Source organism: Triturus cristatus, chromosome 5_1 (genome assembly GCF_964204655.1).
Source record: "Triturus cristatus chromosome 5_1, aTriCri1.1, whole genome shotgun sequence".
NCBI classification, from domain to species: domain Eukaryota; kingdom Metazoa; phylum Chordata; class Amphibia; order Caudata; family Salamandridae; genus Triturus; species Triturus cristatus.
In genome coordinates this window covers 1,985,714-2,010,169 of record NC_140587.1, presented here as the reverse complement: position 1 = coordinate 2,010,169, position 24,456 = coordinate 1,985,714, and the positions used below count along the sequence as shown (strand labels likewise).

Below are 24,456 nucleotides of genomic sequence, written 5' to 3'. Positions count from 1 at the left end.
GAATCTGCATACTCTACCCCATACCAGCAACCATACTCTGCCCGGTTGACGCCTCCTTCTGGGCCCGACTGCATTAGCCCATCTCCTCATGAACGGAACTGTACCCCTGATTAAAATGGACTGGCCATGGCCACCTTCGGTGATAATAATGACCCTCCTTTATCTACTGGGTCTCCCCATTCAGAGCCAAACCTCCACCCTCATGCGTGGACACTAGGCCCCAGCCTACCGGCATGTCCTAGCTAGTCCCGACGCACGCCTGATACTTTTACGACGTGTCCACCGCGTCTCATTTAATGTAAGCATGCGCAAGATACCCTATCGGCCAGACATATGCACTACAAACATGATTGGCAGTGCATCCGATTAAGCAGGAGCACTGCCTATACGGGACTATCCCATCAGAGCTGACCCCCGCTGACCCCGATAAGGCCACTCAGAATGCACCACCCTATTTGCGGCACTATACTCTGTGTCATGTGAAGGGTGCCAACACACACTAGATAACTGTCACATAGTGAGCATAACAGCTGCACATACACTCTACTGAGCCCCCGCATTAGTTACAAACTACTGGGTTGGAATACACTTATTGACAGCAACTGTATTCATTCCTTTTCTAATTCCCAAGTGCCCCCCCACAATGCCACACACTTGCATCCATTTGCTGTGCCGTTTTAACTTTACCGCTGGCAAATATCACAGGGAGTATAGCATGTCTTCTGTGTCTGTCCATTCTTACTTGCCTTGACAGACGCTACTCACCCATGAGACACGCCCCGCATCAACGACCCTCGGCTGGGGCGTAAACACACTACTTAAACCACGCCGGCTTCCGGATCCCGCACCATCGGAGTTCCTGGCCGGACACACCAGGTGTAGCAGCGGATCCAGAGACAACGTCAAATAAGTGGGAGAGTGAGAGTTCGCTCACGGTATCCCCACCGGGATATAGCCATTGGCTGCTCCTGAGTGCTTATTTTTACCGCTGGCAGTGAGCTCTCTTCTCCCCACTGCTCCTTTTGAACTTTTTCTTTTTACCCCCTCAGAGTGCATGAGAGTCTCGGATCCCCGCCAGAGACTCATGAAGTTTGTCCCCCGAAGTTAGGAAGTAACCTTAAATACCATTTTGCCTTGGTCACCATAGCATTTTGCCATTCCGCCCTCAGGTACTAGCACCTGTATCGCATAGTTTTACTATTCGGCATATATTACACCAGCCGACGCTACCGCTCATCACTGTCGGTTGACTCGATCACCACTTAGGCACCAGGTATCGCTACCACCAATTACGTGCCTAAACCAGCGTGTTTTACATATTATGTGTCTATGGGGCACATGCATCAACAATGCCATTTGCGATTCCTTATTAGCGAAAAATAAGGAATCGCTAATAAGGAATAGCAAAAGGCTATGCATGTAGGAATCGCTATTCAAATAGCGATTCCTTAACTTTCCTTAATTGCTACTAGCATATTGCGAGTAGCAATTAAGGAATGCCATCCCAATCATTCCTATGGGCCTCCAGGCCCATAGGAATGAATTGGAGATTGCATGAGCAAATAGCGAGTACCAGTAGGTTCTCGCAAATTGCTCATGCAATTTCAAGGGTGCAAGGGTGTCAAAATGACACCCTATTGCACCCCTGAAATTGATATGTGCACATATGTTGCACACACACATGCTCTAAGGGCATGTGTGTGCGCAACATGAAACTTTGAAAAATGCACAAAAGTGCATTTTTCAAACTTTTAGCAAATTACCATGCAGTTCATCTTCATGGTAATTTGCTCCCCCTATTAGCGAATTCGCTAATTTTTTTACTTTCATGCATTGCATTTAAGGAATCCCAAATTGAGATTCCTTAAATTAAGGAATCTCAATTTGGGATTCCTTAAATGCTATCGCTATTTAAGGAATCGCTATTTAAGGATTCCTTAAATAGCGATTTTTGCTTTTGGGTTGATGCATTGGGATTGGGTATTTTTAACTCAATACCGGGAGCTATTAGCGAATCGGTATTTTACCGACTGGATTTTGGCTTGATGCATGAGGCTGTTGGTGTTTTGTCCCATCTTTTTTTTCCACAGGTACAAACTGAGAGGAAAGCCTCCTCTTACAATTACTGCACCTTAGCGAGTGCCTCACATAGGGTGCTTACAGCACGTTAGTCCCTTGTTTCACCCCCTCACACATAGGTCCTGACGAAAGCCATTTTTAACCAAAGGCCTGGCTGAAACTAGTTGACCACACTGGACGTGGGAGACCATAAGTCTCTCCTACCACGTCCAAAAGCCTTGTTTTTAACTCTGCCTGGGGCCCACCAATAAAGTAACCATTTGGGACCTCTAGGACAGCATTTTAACCCCCCTCTAAACACCTTCACTGCACACTCACTTAACACCTCCTGCTTCGCTGTAATCAGGCGTCGTAGCACACCTGAGGCACATTCGGTGCCTCGGGTGGGGCCCGATGATGAAGCATGCCACCAACTAGGTTGGTGGGTGAGGGCTTTCTTAAAAACTAATAGGTTTTCCCAACCAGACACATACAACACGTACATTATTGAAGTAGCTAGATCTTTTTGATTACTACATACTCCTTGGGGAAGTGGACTAGCCACTCTAGTTCCTCACTCTCTATTGTGATTATAAGTGTTCTACTACAACTCATATCACAAAAATGACAGCCTGTGTTCAAAACACTGCTCCATGATGAAACTCGGAATTCTTTGGGAAGTGTTGGAAATGTAAACATTTGGTTAAACTTTCAATACGAAGAACTACTTAAGAATATGTGACAAACATCTGACGTTGAATATGAAAATATTCTTAAGGATATTTGAGTAGGCATTCTCCCAGAGGAGGGAAAACATCACTCTGGGGCATATCAACAAGGGCTTTATCTCTGCTTTTTTGGCTTTAAAAGCCAAAAAAGCAGAGATAAAACTAGCAACCTATCAACAACAGGGTGCTAACATGCAAATTTGCATGTTAGCACCCTTTTACTCTACGCTTCCCCTTGCATCTCTAATGAGATGCAAAGGGGGCGTTCCAGAGTAAAATAATAGGAGAAATGTCGCTAAGCGACATTTCTCCTATTATCAAGAATGTCGCTAACCCTGTTAGAGAAAAAAAAAGCAGCGCTAACCGCGGTTAACGCTGCTTTTTTACGTCTGGTATTTTTCAGACTTAGCCATGATATCCTATGGAAGGAGGATATCATGGCTAAGTTTGCCTGTCCCTATCAACAAGGTAACGTGTGATTATCGCTTGGTTTCCAGCGATAATCTCACGTTAGCCTGTTAGCGTGTGGATTTTTATCGCTATTGAGATAAGCGTTGCTAATAGCACGCTATCTCAGCGATAGAAATCCACGCTAGCCGGCGATAATTATCCTAGCGCTAAGTGCGCTTAGCGATAATTATCGCCGGTTGTTGTTGATATGCCCCTTAGAAAGTTGACTTGTCAAGAGACTGCGATCTACGAACAAGACAGCAGCTGATCTAATGTTCACTTTTATTCAAGAAGGAAAATTCATTGTGTCCCTAATTCCTAGACTCCAGAAGTGTGCCTGTTTCAATAAAGAATTGATAAAATTGGAGAAAGAAGAACTCTTTCAACTTACAGCAGTGGGCAAAATGGAACATCAGGGTGTGGCAGTATTCCTAAATCAAAAACAGCAAGTGAAACTGGATACATTGGAAAAATCTGTTTACAGAACTGCAGGATTAGAGAAGTGTTTGCAAGAACTGTAGAATACTTTTTCATAGTAATTTAGATGTTGAGGAATGATTAGTAAATTGTGCTTAGGGTAAGTGATCATTTTCCTTTACTTTCCTAATAGGATTGAGGTTGAATATTTAGCAATAAATTGTGATCAGGTTGATGGCGTAAAGCAGATTGGAAGGTCTATTGTCGGTATTTTGCTCATGAAAGACTTGTATTTTCAGAGGAAGCAGTTTCCAATTTCTCTAGCATACGCTGAGACTATTCATAAATCTCACGGTTTAAGTGTAGATGCATCATTTATTAATATTGAACTGCGTTTGAGGAAGGTATGTCATATGGTGCCTTATCTCGAGCTAGAACATTGTCCAGTTTGTATTTGGTTGCATTTGATGACATGAAAGTAAGTCCTGATCCAAGATATGTTAAAGAATATAATCGGTTAAGAAGTCTTCTTGTTCCTCATTTAGGACAGTATCCCATCTATGAAAAACGCATCATCTGTCCAAAGCGAAAACATAAAAAGGATTGTACTGAAATTGTTGAAAGAAAGGAAAACAAGAAAAACAAAGACGCTGTTAAGAAGAAAAATATTGACTCGATAAACATAATTTTGGTTAACACATGTCAAACCCCTCTGGTGTCAACTGATATGCAAGTATTGTTCTAAACATGCTCTTTCAATTACCTCATCTTGTACATGCAATTGAACAGAAACCACAGAAGATGTTGTGTTCTGCACTGTGTGCTTTGCTGCAACGTTTACGTAGTGATAGAACTGTAACACACTGTGCTTCACACATTTGAGACCTTGTAGATATGTACTGGGCGACTACAATTTACTCCAAAAACTCAACAGGATGCACAAGAGTTTATAATGGTGATATTTGTAGCTTGTAGAAGAAGAAATATGTATTGATAAGTTATTTGGTCGTACTTGCTCATGGAACCATAGTGTGAAGTTTGCTCATTCAGATCAAATACGGAAATAGATTCAGAGCAATTTCTTTATTTAATACTCCTAGATTGCAAAACTGTGTCTTTTGGCAGACTGTTCAAACAAGCTACACAAAACAATACCTGCCCGAATTGTCACTGTAGGATCTGCACTTATGTTGCCCCACTTTTTTTCTGATGTTATCACTGGTTTCTGGCTATAGTCTGGCTGGGTACCTGTTAATCAGGGCCCCAGTCTCTCTGTTCTCTCTAATCAACTTGGAGTGCATACTAGATGCATTAGTGATTGGATACTGTGGTCCCTTATAAGCCCCTAGTATATGGTACCCTAGGAACCAAGGGCATGGGTACTTCACAGGCCTACCAGGGGCTGAAGCATGTATTATGCCACCCCTGGGAAGCAGACTAAATCTGACACCACAGGCCTGCTACTGCAGCCTGGGTGAAGTAGTGCTAGCACTCCTCACTGAGGTATAGGTTCCTATATCTCACCTTACACACACATATAAACCTATCAGTCACCCCTAAGGCAGGCCCTATCAATCCTGAGGGCAGGGTGCTTGGTTTAAAATGTGAGGGGGTGCCTCTGCATGAGCAGGGCCCCTCTGCAGCTTGCAGGGTCTATTTCCTGTGGCTGCTTGTGGATGCGGTTAAACCATATACTCTTAAGTGCATTATAACCTCCCGGTAAATGCTAACTTTGGAATGATTGCATCAGAACATGTCGTGTTTGGTGTTAAACAACTTGGAATCATACCCCCACACCAGTAACTGGTGTGGGAGTATGATCCCACCCTTCTAGAGGGGACGACATGTACCTACTGTGGAAACACGGTAGAAATCTGAAAGAGCCCTGGCATCACAAAATGGATGCCACCAGCACAGACACAGGGCTGCCCTCCTGCTGCTGACCGAAACTCGCAGTGGAGGAGGCCCAACATTAGGCATCCTGTCACAGGGAGGTGTCACCACCTTCCAGACAGGATTTAGTGTATTGGAGCTGGGTGGGTGCACTAGAGTGCTTTGAAGTCCTGCACTGGGGGAGCAGTAGGCTCCTCTGTGCATATGCCAGCTGAAACCGGTTCAGGGGCTACCTGCCCCTGCTCTGGCGAGAAACTGGACAAAGGGAAGTGGGTGTAACCACCCACCCCCCTCATCCTCCCAGAGGAGTGGTCATAGAGCTAGTCCCTCCCTGCCTTTGAGTATAAGTTATGGAACCCTTGCCATTGCAAGTTAGATATCCCTGGATGACACTTTACAAGAAGAATCCTGGTCCTTCGACATTCCACTACCTTTGGAAGACGGAAGAATCTCCCTTGGAGTCAAGGTGTGACTCCCCTGCTTGGCGGGCACCAAAAACTTGAATCAACGGTTGCAAACTTTCCCGTTACCGCCGGAGTCGGAAGTCCCTGCAGCCCTGGAAGTGGATTTCCTGACTTCTCGACGGCCATTGTGAGTCCTCTGCAAAGCTGAGGAGAGTGGACCCCACGAGTGACGAGGAACTGCAATACTTGGGAACCGTGCGCTATTGTTAAGTGCAACCCCTTCCTGACATTCCACGAACTTGTGCTTTGGACCATTTGTCGCCCAACCCTCCGCAGGTTGTGTACAAAAATCAGAGGCCTACCCCATCCCGAGTGACCGTGGGCTCCTCTAAAGCATTTCCTCAAGAGGCGTCTTCGCGATCCCTTGCCCGTTGGCTTGTGGGTCCCCTGAAGACTTTCTTCTCAAACCAAAGGGCTCCCCTGGTTGCTCCAGGCCTGTCCTCACTTACCCTCACTGGGTGAGTCCCTCAAACCTTGCTGGTCTGGACCATTGACTTTATTCACTTTTCACAAGACTAGTTGTTGCCAAGGTTTGTTGGCTCCAATCCGGTTGCCGACACCACAGTCAGCTGCAGACGTTGTGGGACACTCTGAATCCAGCTACTGGTCATCGTCGATCTCTCCTGGACCTCGTGAGCGAAGAGTCAAAACACACTTGATCACCTGAAATTACCCGACATCCTTGAGCATCCATCTTCCTGGCCCCGGGTCACTGGCAAGTGACTGTGAACACTGTCCCTTCTGCTTTCAGGTCATCTTCATCTTGAATCCAGCCTTGGATTCCACCGGACACTTCTTCAGTCTTCGCAAGCAGCAAATCTTCTTTGGCTTCCATAGAAAACAGCGATGCGACCCAACACCAAAAGACACCTATTCACCCGGCTTCCCTGGGTGAGGTAACTCGTGCACTCCGGTGCCCTAGTGTTTGTTGGCCCTCAAATTACTTACCTTGTAAGTGGCTTGTTGTTAGACTTCCTCGAAGTACCCTTAAACTTTAAAAATCCAACCACAACTTGCTCCATTGAAATCAATAGGGAACCCGCGACTGTGTTCTCACACTGCACGCGTCTCCCGTGGGTCTTTTACTTACCTGCCTTGGGTGGATTAGTGAAGCCCCAGCGATTCTACAGGCTCTAGGCCTTGTCCCCTTGCAAGTCGACTTTCCTAAACCCCTTTTTTAGTATATGGTCTGGTACGCCCCTAGGGCCCCAGCCATATTTGTGCTTAACTTATGGGAATTGTTGATATTTGAATGTGTTCCTGGCTTCTAATCTCATTAAGAGATTAGTAGAGTGTGTCTAGAAATAAATACATATATATTTGATATATATACCTGTGTGGTGTCCTTTCATTTGGTAATTCAAGAGATTATAAGGTCAAATAAGCTGCTTTACATTCCTCCGAGACTTAGCCTGAAGGCTGCTCTCCACAGCTACCACTAGGATAGCTTTCAATAAAGGTTGTCTTAAACCTATCTACCATAAGAGTCGAATTGGACTGGTGCAAGGTGGCCACTATAACTAGTGACCAGCATATGCCAGGCCAACTTCTCACAGTCACTCAGATCTTATTTCAAGATTATGTACACCAAGAAGTGGGGAGTGTCTTATTTTAATGCAACAATGATGCAGAGCTGATGGAAGTAAATTGGAAACAGAGATTGCAAATTTCAAAGATGGCCAAATATCTATTTCTGGAAGAACATAAACCATAATGGCTATTATATTTCATGAAGCAGTTTGTGTTACATCTGGACTCTATACTGTCTATTTAGAAAGTAAAACTGAATGGACAGAATGTAATCACAGCAACCTTTAAATTCAAGCAACGATTGCCCTATAAGCTCCCAAATTCTTATCTTTTGATGGTTACAACTCAAAAAGTGAAATTGTTTAGTTGTAGTAGTAGCATTATGAGTATTTATGACATCATTCGGCCGGTCAGGATTGATGCCTTTATAAAGGTCTCCATATCCCGGTGTCCTTTATATCTATTAGCAGTAAGGTAGATTAGTTGAGTAACTATAGGTAAAACAATGAATACATAATTGTAGTGAGTACAATGCACAGAGTTGCTTATTTACAGTGACATAAAGTGCAGTTCTGTGTTTTTTCCCACAATCTATATGATTGTTTTTCCCACTGTTCAAGGATGATTCATAATACAGTACATCATTTATGGTGTATAACTATAGAACCTGAGAACAGTAAGAAAAGGAAAATCAAATGCTTTAATGTAATTTAAGATAGGGTTACAGCATAAGAAATGTGTACTGTCTTGTTTATAATATGAACTTATGCTTTGCAGAAATTAAAAGTTTTTTGTGTACTTTTGTAAAACGTATTACTAACTTGTATTTAGGTTTTTTACTCCATGTTATATTTATGGTACCATCTATTGGAGTAATTTAGTTTACTAATTCAATCTTTCTGTGTCGCTTAACAATCCTACATTCTCAAGTTACACACCAAGGCAGACAGTGATGCAGCCACTGAAACGCCCAGACACACATTGATACGTCACTGGTAAATCCATCTACACACCAATACAAACCCTGACACATCCAGCCCCACACTGATACGCTGTCTTAAACACAGCCAAACAAACACTAATGCAGGTACTAACTCATACAGGCACACACCAATGCAGACACTGACACACCGAGGCATGCAACAATGGAGGCACTGATACACCCAGCCGAACACTAATGTATCAAGGAAGACACCCAGGCACACACTGATACCCCACTGGTAAATCCATTTACACACCAATACAAACCCTGACACATCCAGCCCCACACTGATACAGTCTTAAACACAGCCAAACAAACACTAATGCAGGTACTAACTCATACAGGTATACACCAATGCAGACACTGACACACCGAGGCATGCAGCAATGGAGGCACTGATACACCCAGCCGAACACTAATGTATCAAGGAAGACACCCAGGCACACACTGATGCATACACTGATTTACCCATGGATATACACTGATGCAGAGATGGACACACCCCGCCGAACACTAATGCCTCCAATAACACACCCAGGCACACACTGATTTCATACATTGACACACCCAGGCATACACCAATGCATACACTATGGGCCTGATTCACAAAAGTAAACTTAGACCAAAAGTCTTAGGGGCAGATTTATGAGCCCCGTGCGCCACTTTTGCGCCGCTGTTGCATCACTTTTGTGACGCAGCGGCGGCGCAAAGCCAACGCCATGCTGCGGGCTATTTACAACGTGACACATCTATGGAGATGCGTCACGTTGTAAATCTTGCGCCACATGTGGGCGTACCTTCACAGGGGGGGTGTTCCGGCACAGGAACGCCTCCGAAAAGTGGCTGAGTGAAATCTACAAGATTTCAGTCACTTTTCCGGCCATGCTGCGTCAAATCCCTGAGCCTGCTTGAAGCAGGCGTAAGGATTGACGCAGCATGTTAGGGATAGGGGCACCCCGAGCCTTGCTGGAGCTGCTATGCGGTTGCGACACAACTCCAGCAATGCGCCTCCTTTCCGACAGGAGAGGCGTCACGCATCTGCCCATCCGAGTGCCACGGTGCACCGCATTGTAAATGCGGCGCATCAGTGGTGGCGCACGGGTGGGCAGATGCGTCGCAACTCTTCTGGCGCATCTCTGCTGATTAGCAGAGATGCTCCAGCAGTCATAAATCTGCCCCTAAGTTTAGACCTAAAGTCTAACTTTAATACTACTAAAGTCAGACTTTTGGTCTAAGTTTAGACCAAAAGTCTAACTTAGACCAAACGTCTAACTTTAGTAGTAGAAAAGTTAGACGTTTGGTCTAAGTTAGACTTTTGGTCTAAACTTAGACCAAAGGTCTAACTTTACTAGTAGTAAAGTTAGACTTTAGGTCTAAACTTAGATTTTTGGTCTAAGTTTACTTTTGTGAATCAGGCCCTAACACTCTCAGGGACATTCCAGTGCAGACACTGACACACCCAGCCAAACTCTAATGCATCCAATAAGACACCCAGTCACACATTTGTACCATGGGCACTGTGACCAGGGAAGGCCTCTAAGAGCTGCAGCACCTATTGTGACACCCTTAGAGGCCATGCACACTAACAACCAAACACTTCCATTACAGGCTGCATGTTTTGGTACAGAGAAAGGTAAAGTGAAGAGTCGACATGACACAAATCCTTGTGTGCCATGCCTGAAACCCAATGCCTGTGGCCTAGGAAAGTTGCCCCTCTAGCAGCGTGCACAAGCCCATAGGTGAGGGTACAGTTGCATGAGCACTGTACCCCTACAGTGTCTAAGTCCATTCTTAGACATTGTAAATCCCTTCAGAGTATATGGTATGGGAGTTGGTCATCACAAATTCCACAGCTCCAAAATGGCTTTGCTCAAACCTGGGCAGCTTGGTAGCAAATGTCTCAGCAAATTGAACCCACATTGATGCCAGTGTGGGATTTAATGTAAAATGCACTCAGAGGGCCACTTTGAGATGCCCCCTCAAAAACTACCAGCCCTGGTGTAGTTCCTGAATGGCTACCCGCCATTTGCCAACACCAGACAGGTTTCTGGACCCCTGGGCAGAAGGCCTTCGCTCTCTGGGTTCAGAAACAAAGCCCATCCTGGGAAGAGGTGTCATGCCTCCTCCCCTAGGATGGGCTCGGGCCATGAAGGGGAAGATTCAAAGGCCTGCCGCCTTTGTTAGCTGACCCTGCCTTTTGTTGTCCCCAGCAACTTGCTCCCACTGATTCTGACCCCCAGAATCGGTGGGAAAACCAAGTTAGGAGAAGAAGTGTGCCCACCTTTGCCAACCCCACCCCTCTGGTGAAGGAGGTGAGGTGAATCACACATCTCAGTCCCCTCCATCTTGACGATGAGGGGACCGAGCCAATCAGAGTGAGGCTTATGCCCCCTCCCACTGGAGGATGGCATACTAAGGGGTGTACTCACCCCAAGGAAGGTACCTACTGGTTCCAACCTGCACACCCCTGTAATGCACCTACATTTAGTACTTAGTGGCCACCCTGAACCGTGCCTTCTCAGATACGAGAAGAAAAAAGAAGAAGGACAGAAGAGCCGTGCTGAAGAAGGAAGAAGAGGCCCCAGCCCTACCGTCTGTCCTGACTTCAACCAGCAAACGGCGTAACCCGGCCTGTCCAGCAGTCAGCCGCCATCCAGAACCCAGAGAACCTGCCTTGCCTTCCCCTGAACGACTCTGTCTCCTGTGAGTACTGGTTTGCTAAAACCAAGACTCCAACAGAGAACCCAAATCCAGGTGGCTCTGCGGTTCTGCACCATCATTCTGCACCACTCTGCACCCGACACCATTGGCCCGAGTTTGAGCGGCTCAACACCACGAGGAGGTTTCCCCAGCAATCGTGACCTGGGATCTGGTGATTCCGACCTACCTCGAGCTTCAGAATGATGCCTGCAGCCTAAACCTGAGGGTCCCACTTATTGTGAGTGGAGCTAGTAAGAAAACTTGCTGCCTAAAGGACACCCCTGCACCTGACGCCTCACGGCCTTTGTGGCCCAACCAATGGTGTCCAGGCATCCCCCAAGAATCCAACTCACCTCTCTGGCCAGTGGTCACCCTCAGCAAACCTCCTTGCCAGAGCCTGCAGTTCTTCTTCCAAACCAGAGATCGCCATTGAAATCCACAGGGCACCTGACGTCTCCTTGGCATTCTGCCTCCGGCCGCCTCCATGCTGCTGCTGGTGCAGCTCATGTTCTGATTGTTGGACCCTGCAACTCTGATCTTAATCCCCGGAGCTTTGCTCCCATAACCGAGTGACCTGCTCATAAGCAACCCTTGACTGACGACCCCTCAGCCCTATTGGCTAACATTGGGCCCCTGCACTCTGCACCCTGCGCCCCAGTGCCACTGGTGACTCTCTTTGAGTGCGAACCTGAACCTTGGGGAACATTGGTTCTAACTCCAGACACTCAGCATTGTAAGTTGTTTACTTGCCTGCAAACCAAGAACACTATTTTTCTCCATAGGAATCCATGTTAGGATTTTTCTCCTAAAAATGTTGTAAGTAGTGAACTAACGTTTGCATGGAAACCAAAGTAACTTTCTTTTGAACCAAAATCTGTCATACTTAACTGTATTTTGTATGCTCCATGATGTGATACCTCGGCATATCACTAAGAGTAGTCGAAGTAACTGAAATTTAATATTACAGTAATCCAACGTAATCTTAATGTATTCTGAACTGTTTAAAAGCAAATACAAACCTGTAACAATTCCAATTTCATCTACATTTGCCTTTTCTTGTAAAGGTTTGCATTTGAAAGCATATTCTGCTCACCTGTGCCAAGTCCTGCTTGGGTCCAGAAACAAAACATAAGCATATCTTTTTTATTCTTACCTATTTGGTCTGGATTCAGCCTCTGAGTGTGTGCCATCAGTTCCTATCTGAGTGAATACAATAAATGCTTAAAAGACCCTCCTGATAAGCATAACTGCTCAACCGCTGTACCACAAGCTGCCAGTGATTGTCTAATTAGCTTCTGCTATAACCCTGCAGATCCACTGGACTCTGTGCACACTATACCTTACTTTGTCATAGAATATACAGAGCCAGCTTCCTACAGTCTCCATCCAAACACTTTGCGATAATTTACTGGTCTTTCTCTTAACAAAGGCACTCTGCAAAGACCCCCATAGTTGTGTGACTTGGGCCTCTTTTTGTTCCTTTATATGAGTGGGAGCAGGTGTTAAAAGAAGGCTGTATAGGCTTAGCCAGCGCATTATAAAAACGACCTACACTGTACCTTAGAGAAGGCCACTCTACCTAACAGTGAGGGTGGTTTCTTCTCGATTAAAGCCAACCCTAAAAATGTTATTAATGGATTTTTTGTATACCGGCCCCCAGGCAAGACTTCCCAGTTCTGTAATAATCTGACAGAGCTAATATCTCAGCATGCACTTCGCTACAAAAAATTTCTCATTTTGGGAGACATTAATTTCCACTTTGAGGACCCCAATTGTAAGGAGGCACAAGCTGTGATAGATGCTTTGAAATCACAGTCGCTCAAACTGCAATCAACTCTCCCATCACATCAATTGGGCCACCTTCTTGACCCCATTTTTTCTAACTGGAAAGGGGTTAAGGTTGCCACTCCATTGCAAATTACATGGTCAGACCATTTCGCTATTCCTTTTGAGATTGAAATTGGCCCACAGGATGATAGTATGATCAAACCTAGACCTCAGAAGCGTAGAGACCGGAAGAAGTTTACGAAGGAAAACTATAAATCCGCTCTACTTAAAGAATCCCCGTCTCCAGGTAACACTTTGCTCAAAGCCTGGGCCGATTATGAAATATGGATGTCTAGGGCTTTGGACAAGGTAGCGCCACGGATACTAAAGCCCCCCGCCAGGAAAATTAAGACTGCCCCCTGGTTTTCTAAAGAACTTAAAGAAGCTAAAGCTAAATGTAAAAATACTGAACGTAGCTGGAGGAAAAACTACTATTCTGAGGATAAACTGAATTATAAAAGAGAACTTAAAGCCTATCACAAACTCGTAAGAGCAGCTAAAGGCGCTCATTTCAAAGAACGTATAGAATCGGCAAAAAATCCTACTAAGGAACTTTTTTCAATCTACAAAGAGCTTATGATTCCCACTAGATTAGAGGCCCAAGACATCTTCTCCAATGAATTATGTGATGAGATTGCAGATTTTTTCATAAACAAAGTGGACTTAATACACGCTTCCTTTACAGATAACATGCCAACTAAACATTCGGCAGTGAGAAATATCACCGCCACCATACCCCGTCTGACATGTTTTAGAGTTCCAGAGAGGTTAGATTTACTTACTATTGTTAATAGCATTCAGACTGGCTCTCCTTTGGATGTGATATCCCCCAATCGTTGCAAGGGAATATTTGACTGCATGATTGAACAGATTGAACACTTGATTTCCTTATCCTTCCAGGAGTGCCACGTGCCTAACACTTGGAAAACAGCACAGGTTATACCCCTGAAAAAGAAACCCAATGTCCACATTTCCCAGTTAAAAAATCTACGCCCCATCTCTCTCCTCCCATTTTGTGGGAAAGTCGTGGAGAAGGTAGTCAATAGTCAACTCATGAAGTTCATTGAAGAAAACTCGCTTCTCCACCCCACTCAGTCAGGTTTTAGAGCGGGCCACTCTACTGAGTCGGCGGTGCTCTTCTCCACTGAATGTCTGAGACTAGCTGCGGACGAGGGGCAGACGGCAGCGTTGGTTCTACTAGATCTCAGTGCAGCATTTGACACCGTGCTGCACTCGATGCTGCTGTCACGCCTCTCAGATTTGGGAGTTGAAGGACCAGCCCTGAAGTGGGTAGAATCTTTTCTAGATAACAGGAGCTTTCAGATTTCCTATCCTCCCTACAAATCGACTCTTCGCAAATTGAGACACAGGGTTCCACAGGGCTCAAGTGTGAGCCCCACGCTATTCAATTTATACATGGAGCCCTTAGCACATATTGTGGATGCTTTTGGTGTAGATATCGTCTCATATGCGGACGATACCCAACTAATAATTAAACTCACCAACAATCAGGCAGAGGATGCTAAAACTTCTCCAACTGCATGAGAGCTGTGGCAGAGTGGATGAACAACAACTGCCTACGCCTTAATGGCGATAAAACAGAAGTGTTGGTGGTTGGTAAATCCCCCTCGGCCTGGTCCCAGGCTTGGTGGCCACTAGAATTAGGTGAAATTCCCGTCCCGGCAGACTCCGTTAGAAATCTGGGAGTGTTGCTGGATGGGGAGTTATCTTTTAAACAACAGATTAACAAAACTACGGGAAAATGTTTTGGAATATTAAAAACTATTCGGAAAGTTCTCACCCTGCTCCCCATTAGTGCCAGGAAAACATTGATTCATGCCCTAGTCACTCCACATCTAAACTACGGCAATGCTCTTCTTCTTGGCCTAAAAAGAAAGGGCTTACATCAATTGCAGTGCATCCAAAATGCAGCCGCCCGCCTGGTTCTCAATCTTCCTCGCAGGGCTTCAGGAAAAACAGCATTACGGAAACTCCACTGGCTCCCTATCGAGGAGCGCATCAAGTTCAAAGCACTTTGTTTTGTCCATCGCATTGCCCAGGGTAAAGGACCTGGTTATCTACGCAATCTCCTTACCATCCATCGCCCTATTCGCAACCTGAGATCGGCTGGAGCGATGCTATTCCAGCTCCCTCGCGTACGCAGGACCAGGATGGGAGGTAGCTCCTTTCGCCTTCTAGCCAGTAGGCACTGGAACCATCTCCCTCTCGACTTGCGTATGGAACCCTCTGAAGCTAGATTTAGACTAAAGCTGAAAACGTACCTTTTCCCTAGTGAATAAATGTCTTCTTCTCCCTAGGATTGATTTAGCCTCGGACATCGGCTTTTCAGGGGGACATTAGCATTTCTTAAGCGCGGGGACACACCGTTTTGAGTGTAACCAGGCGCTCTATAAGTGGTTTTATTATTATTATTATTAAAAGTAAGTTCTCAAATAAAGGGTTGTTTACATTGCCTGAAGATGAGTCAACAATCAATTGAATTTGCATCCTTAATTTCTCATGTATAACTAGATCATTACATAAATCCTGTTTGAATGAGATCTTTTGATCCTGCACAATGGGGACCAGTAGTTAGAAGTTCACTTTACAACCAAAGGCCAATTGTTAATTAAAGATGATCACTCCCGAGACTTGAGCCTCATGTCATGCCAGATACAGATTTAGAATTAAGGTAGTGTAGAAAGGCAAAATCTAATGGAAACCTGAGAGTTTCCAGCTGCCATAAAAAACTTTCAGATGGGCGGTCATCGAACCTTCAATTGATTTACGTCACATTTCATTCTAATGCACATTTGAGTAATAGAGGTGCCCGCTTATCACTCCTTATATTTAGAAGTACAGGGTCTAAACATATTGAGCTCAGAAAAGCTACACTACTGATAAATAGATGAGGAGATGTTAACAATAAATGATCCTACAATTAACAGATGGCATTTGGAAATAAATTCTCTGCATTCAGGATGGCTGTCTGAAGAACTGAAATGTCATTCTTAAAGTCACAAGTGGGTGAAAAATAAACATTGCAAACGAGGTATTCCACACATTTATCATGGACATCTGCGACTGAACAATACATCATCAATGCAAAATTCAAAGACAAAGACACTTTGGTAGACTGCAACAAAATGACTGATTTCAATAAAAAACACGGACCCCCCCTTTGGCATGCCGCTATAAAGGAGGAACTGCTGTAACCAAATAGACCTATTTCAAACTCTGTATCTAACTGGGTTTCCTGCAAATCAAAAGAGAGACAAAAATGTATATTAGGTAGTTTGGGAAAAGTTAGCAAAGGATTTCCTGGCACAGTGAAATTGGGGGTGTGCGAAATCCAAGTCATTTGCTTTTGCCTAACTACACTCACTCGTAGATGGAGTCTTACGATATCCTGCACTCCCTCATGGATTTTTTCTTGGTCGTAGTAATCCTACTGTATCCTGCAGTCACTTGAGGATGGATAGTCGGTCTGAATGATGTTACTGTATCCTGTATCCTGTATACTGTACACACTTGGTGATGGATAGTCGGTCTGAATGATGTTACTGAATCCTACGCTCACTCGAGGATGGATAGTGGGTCTGAATGATCTTATTGTATCCTGCACTCATTCGAGGATGGATAGTGGATCTGAATGATCTTACTGTAGCCTACACTCACTCGAGGATGGATAGTGAGTCTGAATGATCTTACTGTATCCTGCACTCACTCGAGGATGGATAGTGGATCTGAATAATTACTGTATCCTACACTCTCTCGGGGAGGGATAGTAGGTCTGAATGATTACTGTATCCTACACTCACTCGAGAATGGATAGTAGGTCTGACTGATTACTGTATCCTACACTCACTCGAGGATGGACAGTGGGTCTGAATGATTACTGTATCCTACGCTCACTCGAGAATGGATAGTGGGTCTGAATGACCTTACTGTATTCAACACTCACTTGAGGATGTATGGAGGTCTGAATGATCTTACTGTATCCTACGCTCTCTCGAGGTTGGATAGTGGGTCTGAATGATCTTATTGTATCCTACGCTCACTCGAGGATGGAAAGTGGATCTGAATGATCTTACTGTATTCAACACTCACTTGAGGATGTATGGAGGTCTGAATGATCTTACTGTATCCTAAGCTCACTTGAAGATGGATAGTGGGTATGAATGATCTTATTATATCCTGCACTCACTCGAGAATGGATAGTGGGTCTGAATGATCTTACTGTATCCTGCACTCACTCAAGGATGGACAGTGGATCTGAATGATCATATTGTATCCTGCACTCACTCGAGGATGGAAAATGGATCTAAATGATCTTACTGTATTCAATACTCACTTGTGGATGGATCGTGGTCTGAATGATCCTACTGTACCTTGCACTCACTCAAGGATGGATAGTGGGTCTGAATGATATCACTGTATCCTGCACTCACTTGAGAATGGACAGTGATTCTCTGTGATCCTATTATATGGCATACTCATCATCGAATAAATCTCGTCTGTGCTATGATAATGTGTATAGAACCCGCTCATGATTAGCACTGGCCTGGTCTGTGTTACTGCTTACAGTAGAAGCCCTAAAATGCATCATTAGTAGCCTTTTGCTTTTTATCACAATATTGTAGTCTGGTATAAATTATAGTCCTGTAAGAATAAAGAATTTGCTTGCATTGTCTTAGTATTTCTTACCAGTACAAGTCACTCCTGCGTCCCTTCCTGTTGCACAGGTATTGAGTTCCCAGTCTTGCTGTGCACACTTCCAGAGAGCGGCCTCATATCCCTGGCATTGAATGTTGCTAATCAGCACTGGAAGAGAACTCTTTCCAAACGAGGAATTATGCATGTAGTCCTGCACCAGTGCACAGCCCAGTTGTCTGCAGACAACCGAAGCCTCCTGTTGTCCCCAAGAGTCATCATCACACACTGACCCCCAAACACCATTCTGCTTGAGTTCAACTCTTCCTGAGCAAGGGGACATCCCATTCACCAAGCGGATCTCATCTGGTCCTGAAAAGAAAGAAGTAGTGTCAATTACTATCCAAGAACTCAATAAACCTGCGACTCATGTGAAAGATGCTACAATGATGTACTTTGTTTAGTAATACAACATCTATAGGAATAACTGAATATGAAGCAGTATGTATTGTTGGTTTGTAAACAAAACCTCAGGAACACAGCGGTGAAGGCAAGTCACAGGAGAATCACATCAGAGAGCATGTTCCATGCACAATATGAGTATCAATCAATCAATCAATCAATCAATCAATCAATTAATAAAATCGTTATGTCGAATTTAAAACCAATCCATAAAAGAATAAGACAATAAGGTCGCAAAAATACCAATGACATCATACAAATACATCAAAAGCAAAAACTCATGCAAAATCACAAATGGTTCCCGGGGTATATCAGAACCATAACATCTATTGTTTATTATTCATAACTGTAAAACGTCCAACATTTGGAAAACAAATACTTAGTAACTGGTTGGTTTTCATTTCTGTATTTGATTTGGTTTGATACATAAACATCTTCAGAAAGATTCGCTTGATGTCAACTCTCATATTTCTTGTTACACAAAGAACACTCGATTAACGGTTCCTACACTGGAACCACACAACCCTGAAAAGTGTGCACAGGACTTTGTTCTTAAATATTTAGTAACCCATTGAGTTGTGCATATGAATGGCGATTTTAAAAACCTACCAACTGCAGAACACACCAGGGGACTGGATGACATAAATTAAAATTAGAGTGCAGGTTTGCGCTGATGAAAATCATTTAGTTTTAAAATTGGTAATAAAAATGTTCATTGAGGGAACACATGATATTTACAGACAAATGTGCCAAGGTCAGAGTAGAAACCTCATCACAGATTAAAGTAGACGCTGAGTCACAATGGCCAAGGAGGAAAAACACAGACGGCTCCTGATGGTATCCAACTGAAAGTTTGTTGGGAACGAGTTTTCTGACGTATTTTTTACACATCTAAACTGGATTCCGTCCTAATACCAGTTTTTCATTCCACACCCTAATAGCTAATTTAAAAGCAGCTTTAGTCCCTGACAATGTTTTTTTCAATATTCTTTCTCTTCACCCTGCAAAAAGACATATTTATCTTTTTGATTCGTTTTGCGTTTCCTTTATCAATCAAGTGTGGGGAAGTAAACATTTCAGGTCTGCCCAATACTTCTGTACTATTCTTAACATATTTTAGCCACTCATTTTAAGGCCCTACTCACAGGCGTAAAAGCAAGTGATGAACATACATTTGAAATTGGTCTGCTCATTTGCCCAAATTAAAATCCAAAGAAGAGCTTCTAGCCTGATGGAACCCTCAATATAAGGAAGCTCCAGATCCTTAAGTATATAAAAGTGCAGACTGGATGGTGGAAGTCCAAGCAGACATCTATAATAGCGGCTCCCCTCCTGTTACATTTTTAGACAAGATGGCTGCCCCATAGGATACAACTGAAATGTACTTGGGTTTTTACATTTTGAAGATAGGCAGCACAGCTTTTTACCCACCTTTCTGACTAAATCAAAGATTACCCTCACAGACTGATTAAAATAGAGACACCTGTGTGAGATGCAAGTTAACCAGGAGCTCCGGACATCGAAGATCACCCCTATATATGAGAAATCATTTACTCTCATAATCGGTTTTCTGTTCATAGTGAGTTGTCTAACCTTCTGGCATTGTTTATCACAGACCCCGCAAGGAGTTTTAGAGATTTTAGTTTCAATATTCGGGTTGTCCACCAGCTTAAAAAAGTGATCAACAAATTATCTTGGACTATTGGGGTGCGGGCAATTAAGGCAGCATCATCTGCATATAGTCGTGCCGAAACAGTAGTGCAGAAACAAACCAGGGCCCCAACTTTGACAGATCCTTGCCAGTAGCGATTAGAAAATTGCTCATCCTGTTAATATTAGGGGTGGGCGGTAAACTACGCTCCTCCATGGGAATTCGTGGAGTTTTGCCACTCGGTGCTCAGCTTACGGTAGTACTTTTCCAAATACCTTGTGGCAGAGTTTTTTCTTGTGTGCGGCTCACCAATGGTAAGTCGCGAGAGCAACAAAATCAAGTGCTAGACTACCTGTCAGTAAGATTTCTTAATGCAGGCAGTCGTAACAGGTCGCTACCGCTCGTGTTGAGAAAGCTGCCGCTTGTGTAGAAAAATGCAGCTCCTTTTGGCACACCGTGTGGTTCCGTTTGTGCTGACTTTATAGCGTGGGACCAGATTCCAGTGCTAAAAATCTGCGTAAGCAGAGTGACGTACCACAACTCCACTGCTTGGGGAACTCCGCTAAGTCTCGCTGAGTTTTTGGGTAACTCTGCATAACTCCGTGGAGTGAAACTTCTCAAGTTCCACGTACTCCTAATTAATATACAAATCAAACAATATGAGGGCAGGGACACAGCCTTGACAAACCCCTCTGGCTAGCCTGACTCGTGTTGTGCAGTACCCTCTGGGCCATACCTCACAGAAGCAGTCACCCCACTGTGAAGTGCCTGTGAAAAATTCACAAGAGGTTTGGGTAGGCCCATATGTATTGAAATGTCCAATAGCTTTGATCGGTTGACACAGTCAAAGACACCTCTGAGAGCAATAAAAGAAAGGTATACATAGTTCCTTTTTTGGCTACAGTGTACTTTTCAGTGAATAGGTGCAAGTACGAGCATTGATCTTGAGTCCCCAATTCTTCTCTAAATCCAAACAGCACCATAATAATATTGCCTTATTCTCATTTGCCCAGGCCTCCATTCTATGTAAAATAATACGTCCTAAAATTTTGACCTCTAAATCGAGTATAGAGTTCGGCCTGCAGCATTTAGGGTCACATGTATCGAAACTCCATTTTGCATTACTTGAATAGTGAATTTTAGGTAATCGCTATTTAAGGAATGCAAAATTCTATGTAAGAAAATATGGTTTACCTAATAGCGAGTACTAAAGATTTGTAATCACAATTAGGTAATCGCTATTATGTAATACTACTCCATTCTTTCCTATGGGGCCTAAAGGACCATAGGTGCAAATGGTTTGGCATTACCTAATCTGTGTTTACCTAATTGGTAATCACAAATTAGGTAATGCAATACCAGGTGTGCCTGGGGCCTAAGGCCCCCCCGAAGCACCCCAAAAAAGAAATGCACACATGCAAGAAGCACAAATTCCCTAGAGGCATGTGTGCCACATGACACTTTGAAAAATACATTTTCAAAAATGTGCACATTGTTACACCAACTCCAAGTCGATGGTAAAATCATGTTCTAACTGCACAGTTTGCATTTAGAAACTGCTTGGCACATTTGTGATTACCTAAAATTGCGACTACAACGCATATCATACACCTTGAAAAGCTCTTATGCTTTCGCAAATGGGCAAAGATACCGAATTGCACCGTTTGCAAATGCAAAAGTATTTGATACATATGGCCCTTAGGTTCTTATCTATTGTCCTTCTTAAAGATACAAACACTAGTAGCTGTCTGCCATGAAGCTGGAATACTGGTGACACAGCAGCTGTCAAAACATTAATTATGATGGGCCCCCAGAATTGGGTATTTAATTTATACAGTCCATAGAGAGCCCATCAGGTTCCGGGCCTTGTGAGCTGGGCTACCTCTAATGGTGTCTACAACCTCTTCAAGAGACAAATGGATGTTCATCAGGCAAGTTATGTGAGCCTCCTGTACAACATTATTACTGTCCATGCCGAAAGAAAAAATATTAATAAAATGCTCCACCCAACCTTTGGCACTAATATTGGTAGCCGGCCTGTTGGAGTTATCTCAACCACTTTTCTTAGCACTCACAATTTTCCAAAAGGCACCAGAACCTTTGTCTTTACGGGATTTAATGAAAATTTGCAAGGTTTTTTCCTTTCTTTTTTCTTTCCACACTCTAATTGTTAACTTAGAAGCAGCTTTAGCCCTGACAACGTTGGCTTGATTTCTAGAAACACCATTAACAGCCCAACATAGCATATTTTTTTTTGCTACTCTCCATTCTTTTTTTAAACCATCTTTGGGAAGATCTTTTCTTAATTGGAACTGAGCTCTCTCGATGGAATATTAAGTTTAAATGAAGCGTCGGTGATAAATGGGCGGGATCAATTGAAAGTCAGCAAACAACCATTTATTAGATCAAAACTGGCGCTAAAGATGGAAAAAGGCAAGGTCGGGAAAATGAATACCTCTCCAGCTGAGTCTCAACCCTTTGTCAGTGGTCTGCAGGTTCTTAGTTCCTTTCTCAGCAGACAATCTGTGCCTGTTGATAGGAAAATTAAGAAGTCATTTGGGTTATGGTCACTGACACTCTTTTTGAGAGTCCTCCAGGATTAAGAGAATACCTTCATATACTCTGAGATGGAGACATAGTCAATGATTGTGCCCTGTCCCAGCCTACAAAAGTAGCCCTGATATTGGTCTGATCCTCCAATGTTTCTGCCACATTTAGGAGGCCAAATTGTAAGACATATCTATAAAGCTTAGTCCCCTTGATATCTACCCAATCCTGAATCGAAAAGGGATTATTCTGAGTAGCATTAGTTGCAATTTTAGCATTAAAATCCTCCAGGATAATATTGAAGTCAATGGTCATTGGAGACAGCGAGAGATCGATTCTTTAAAACAGTTAAAACATGAAAAGATTGTTGCGATCACCCTCCCTATTCTGCGTGTTGACGGATTTGTCGAAATTATTGAAATAAATATTAAAAGTGCTGGGAAGTACAACCCAAAGGACTTGAATTCTCCTATTTTTAAAAACAATTAGTTCAGCCTTGCAAGCCCTCAAACTCTGAACCTTCCCTGAGCTGAGCCACTATGAGAGAGTAGAGCTGAACTGAAACTTTCATATCCATCCCAGACAATATTTCCGTGTACCAAGTTTCATGGAAGATCACAATAACATATTTCTCAGCAATTATTAACTAGTCATTGTTCGGTTGCTTTGACTTAAAACCAGAAATATTCCTGCACAGCAATTTTGACAACAAATTTCCCATGGATTGAATAATGCTGGTCAATGCCAGATTGACGGCTAGGGGCCTCATTTACTTATTTTTGGGCATAGGACAGAGCAGCAAGTATTCCTTCTGTGCTGCCCTACATCAAAAGAAAAGGGCAGCAATTCCTGTCCACTTTTACTGCGCTGACGCTCAAATGGCTGCCTTGCCCTTAGACAGGCATCCTTGCGAAAGATGGTTTTTTTGCAAGAAGGGACACCTTCCTGCATTAAAACAATCAATGGAGGCAATTTCTATGTGTGTTGCTGAATGCTAATCTCTCAAATTGCACAAGCACGGGGAACAGGGCGAATGGAAGAAAGAGAGAGACTGCCTCCAGAGTCAGGCGTCCTTCTGAGCGCTTCTATTTCTATGCTTCCTAAGGTCTTCTCAAGGTGTTTCTTTTAGAAGATCCATAACAACACCTACATAGGAGGACAATCATATGCTTAAAATAATCTAAACATTTCCAAACAACTACTTCTCTAAAACTCACTCTCTTTCATATCAATCATTTACCTACCTTAGTTCATCTTCTGGATAGCTCCTCTCTGTTACAGCGTTGTAATGTCCTTTTGTTTCTTTAGAAATGTGGAACTCATATATGCATTATTGGTTTCTTCTTGTGTATCTTTTCAGAGTCTTTCTTAGTTTGTAATACGCAGTCTTTGATATAAATATATTTATGGTATGAGTTTCCAGAAAGGAAAAAGGGAAATCTTCTGTCAGAACTTCTTCTTGGATAACAGTCTTTCTTTTACGAATCTAGGCTAATGACAACTCAGTCTCTCTCATATGATTATTTCTTACTGTCGTTCATCCTTATAGCTGCAGTGTAATAATTTTTTCCTCAGAGAAAACTGCTTGTGGAGAGTTTTGTTCTTATTCATCCAAAAACAATACTCTGTAGAAATGGGGAATAACCCCTGGTGTGTACATCTTGTAACTCAAAGGCGGAATAACTATTCAAAATGTCTTCTGAGTAAGCAAGACTGAGAAACGGCACTCTCCTCGGTGAAGCGGTGAAGAAGGCAGTTGAAGTACGCGTTCTTGTGTGGATGCACGCAAGAAGCAGAGACAAGGGCGAGGCAGCATAACAGGACTAGAACGATCAATTAGTCTTTTGTGGAGAGTGAGCATGCAAACACCAGGAGCAATCTTTTGAGCAGCAGCATGAGATCAGGAGAAGGGATATTTGTAATCTCCAGCAGTTCTTCATCCCTAGTGAGCAGTTTCTGATGCTGGCTACTGTGTTCCTGAGAGTACCCCCCTCCAAAGAATATTTCTCCAAAAAAGGTTTGCTGGGAAATAAGAGATGAAATTGCTTCACTTATCGTGGGACGTGAACATTTTGAGAGAGTTCCCAAGACCTT

General features: G+C 43.5%; 1 protein-coding gene across 1 annotated transcript in view; it reads right to left on the bottom strand.

Moving 5' to 3' along the window:
- LOC146829907 (CD5 antigen-like) overlaps positions 1 to 24,456 on the bottom strand; it is a 459,716-nt gene that overhangs the window by 135,466 nt on the left and 299,794 nt on the right. Inside the window, exon 4 of the mRNA XM_085604183.1 lies at positions 17,757 to 18,074. Coding sequence (XP_085460309.1) covers positions 17,757 to 18,074 — 318 coding nt within the window. The remainder of the gene's footprint in view (positions 1 to 17,756; positions 18,075 to 24,456) is intronic.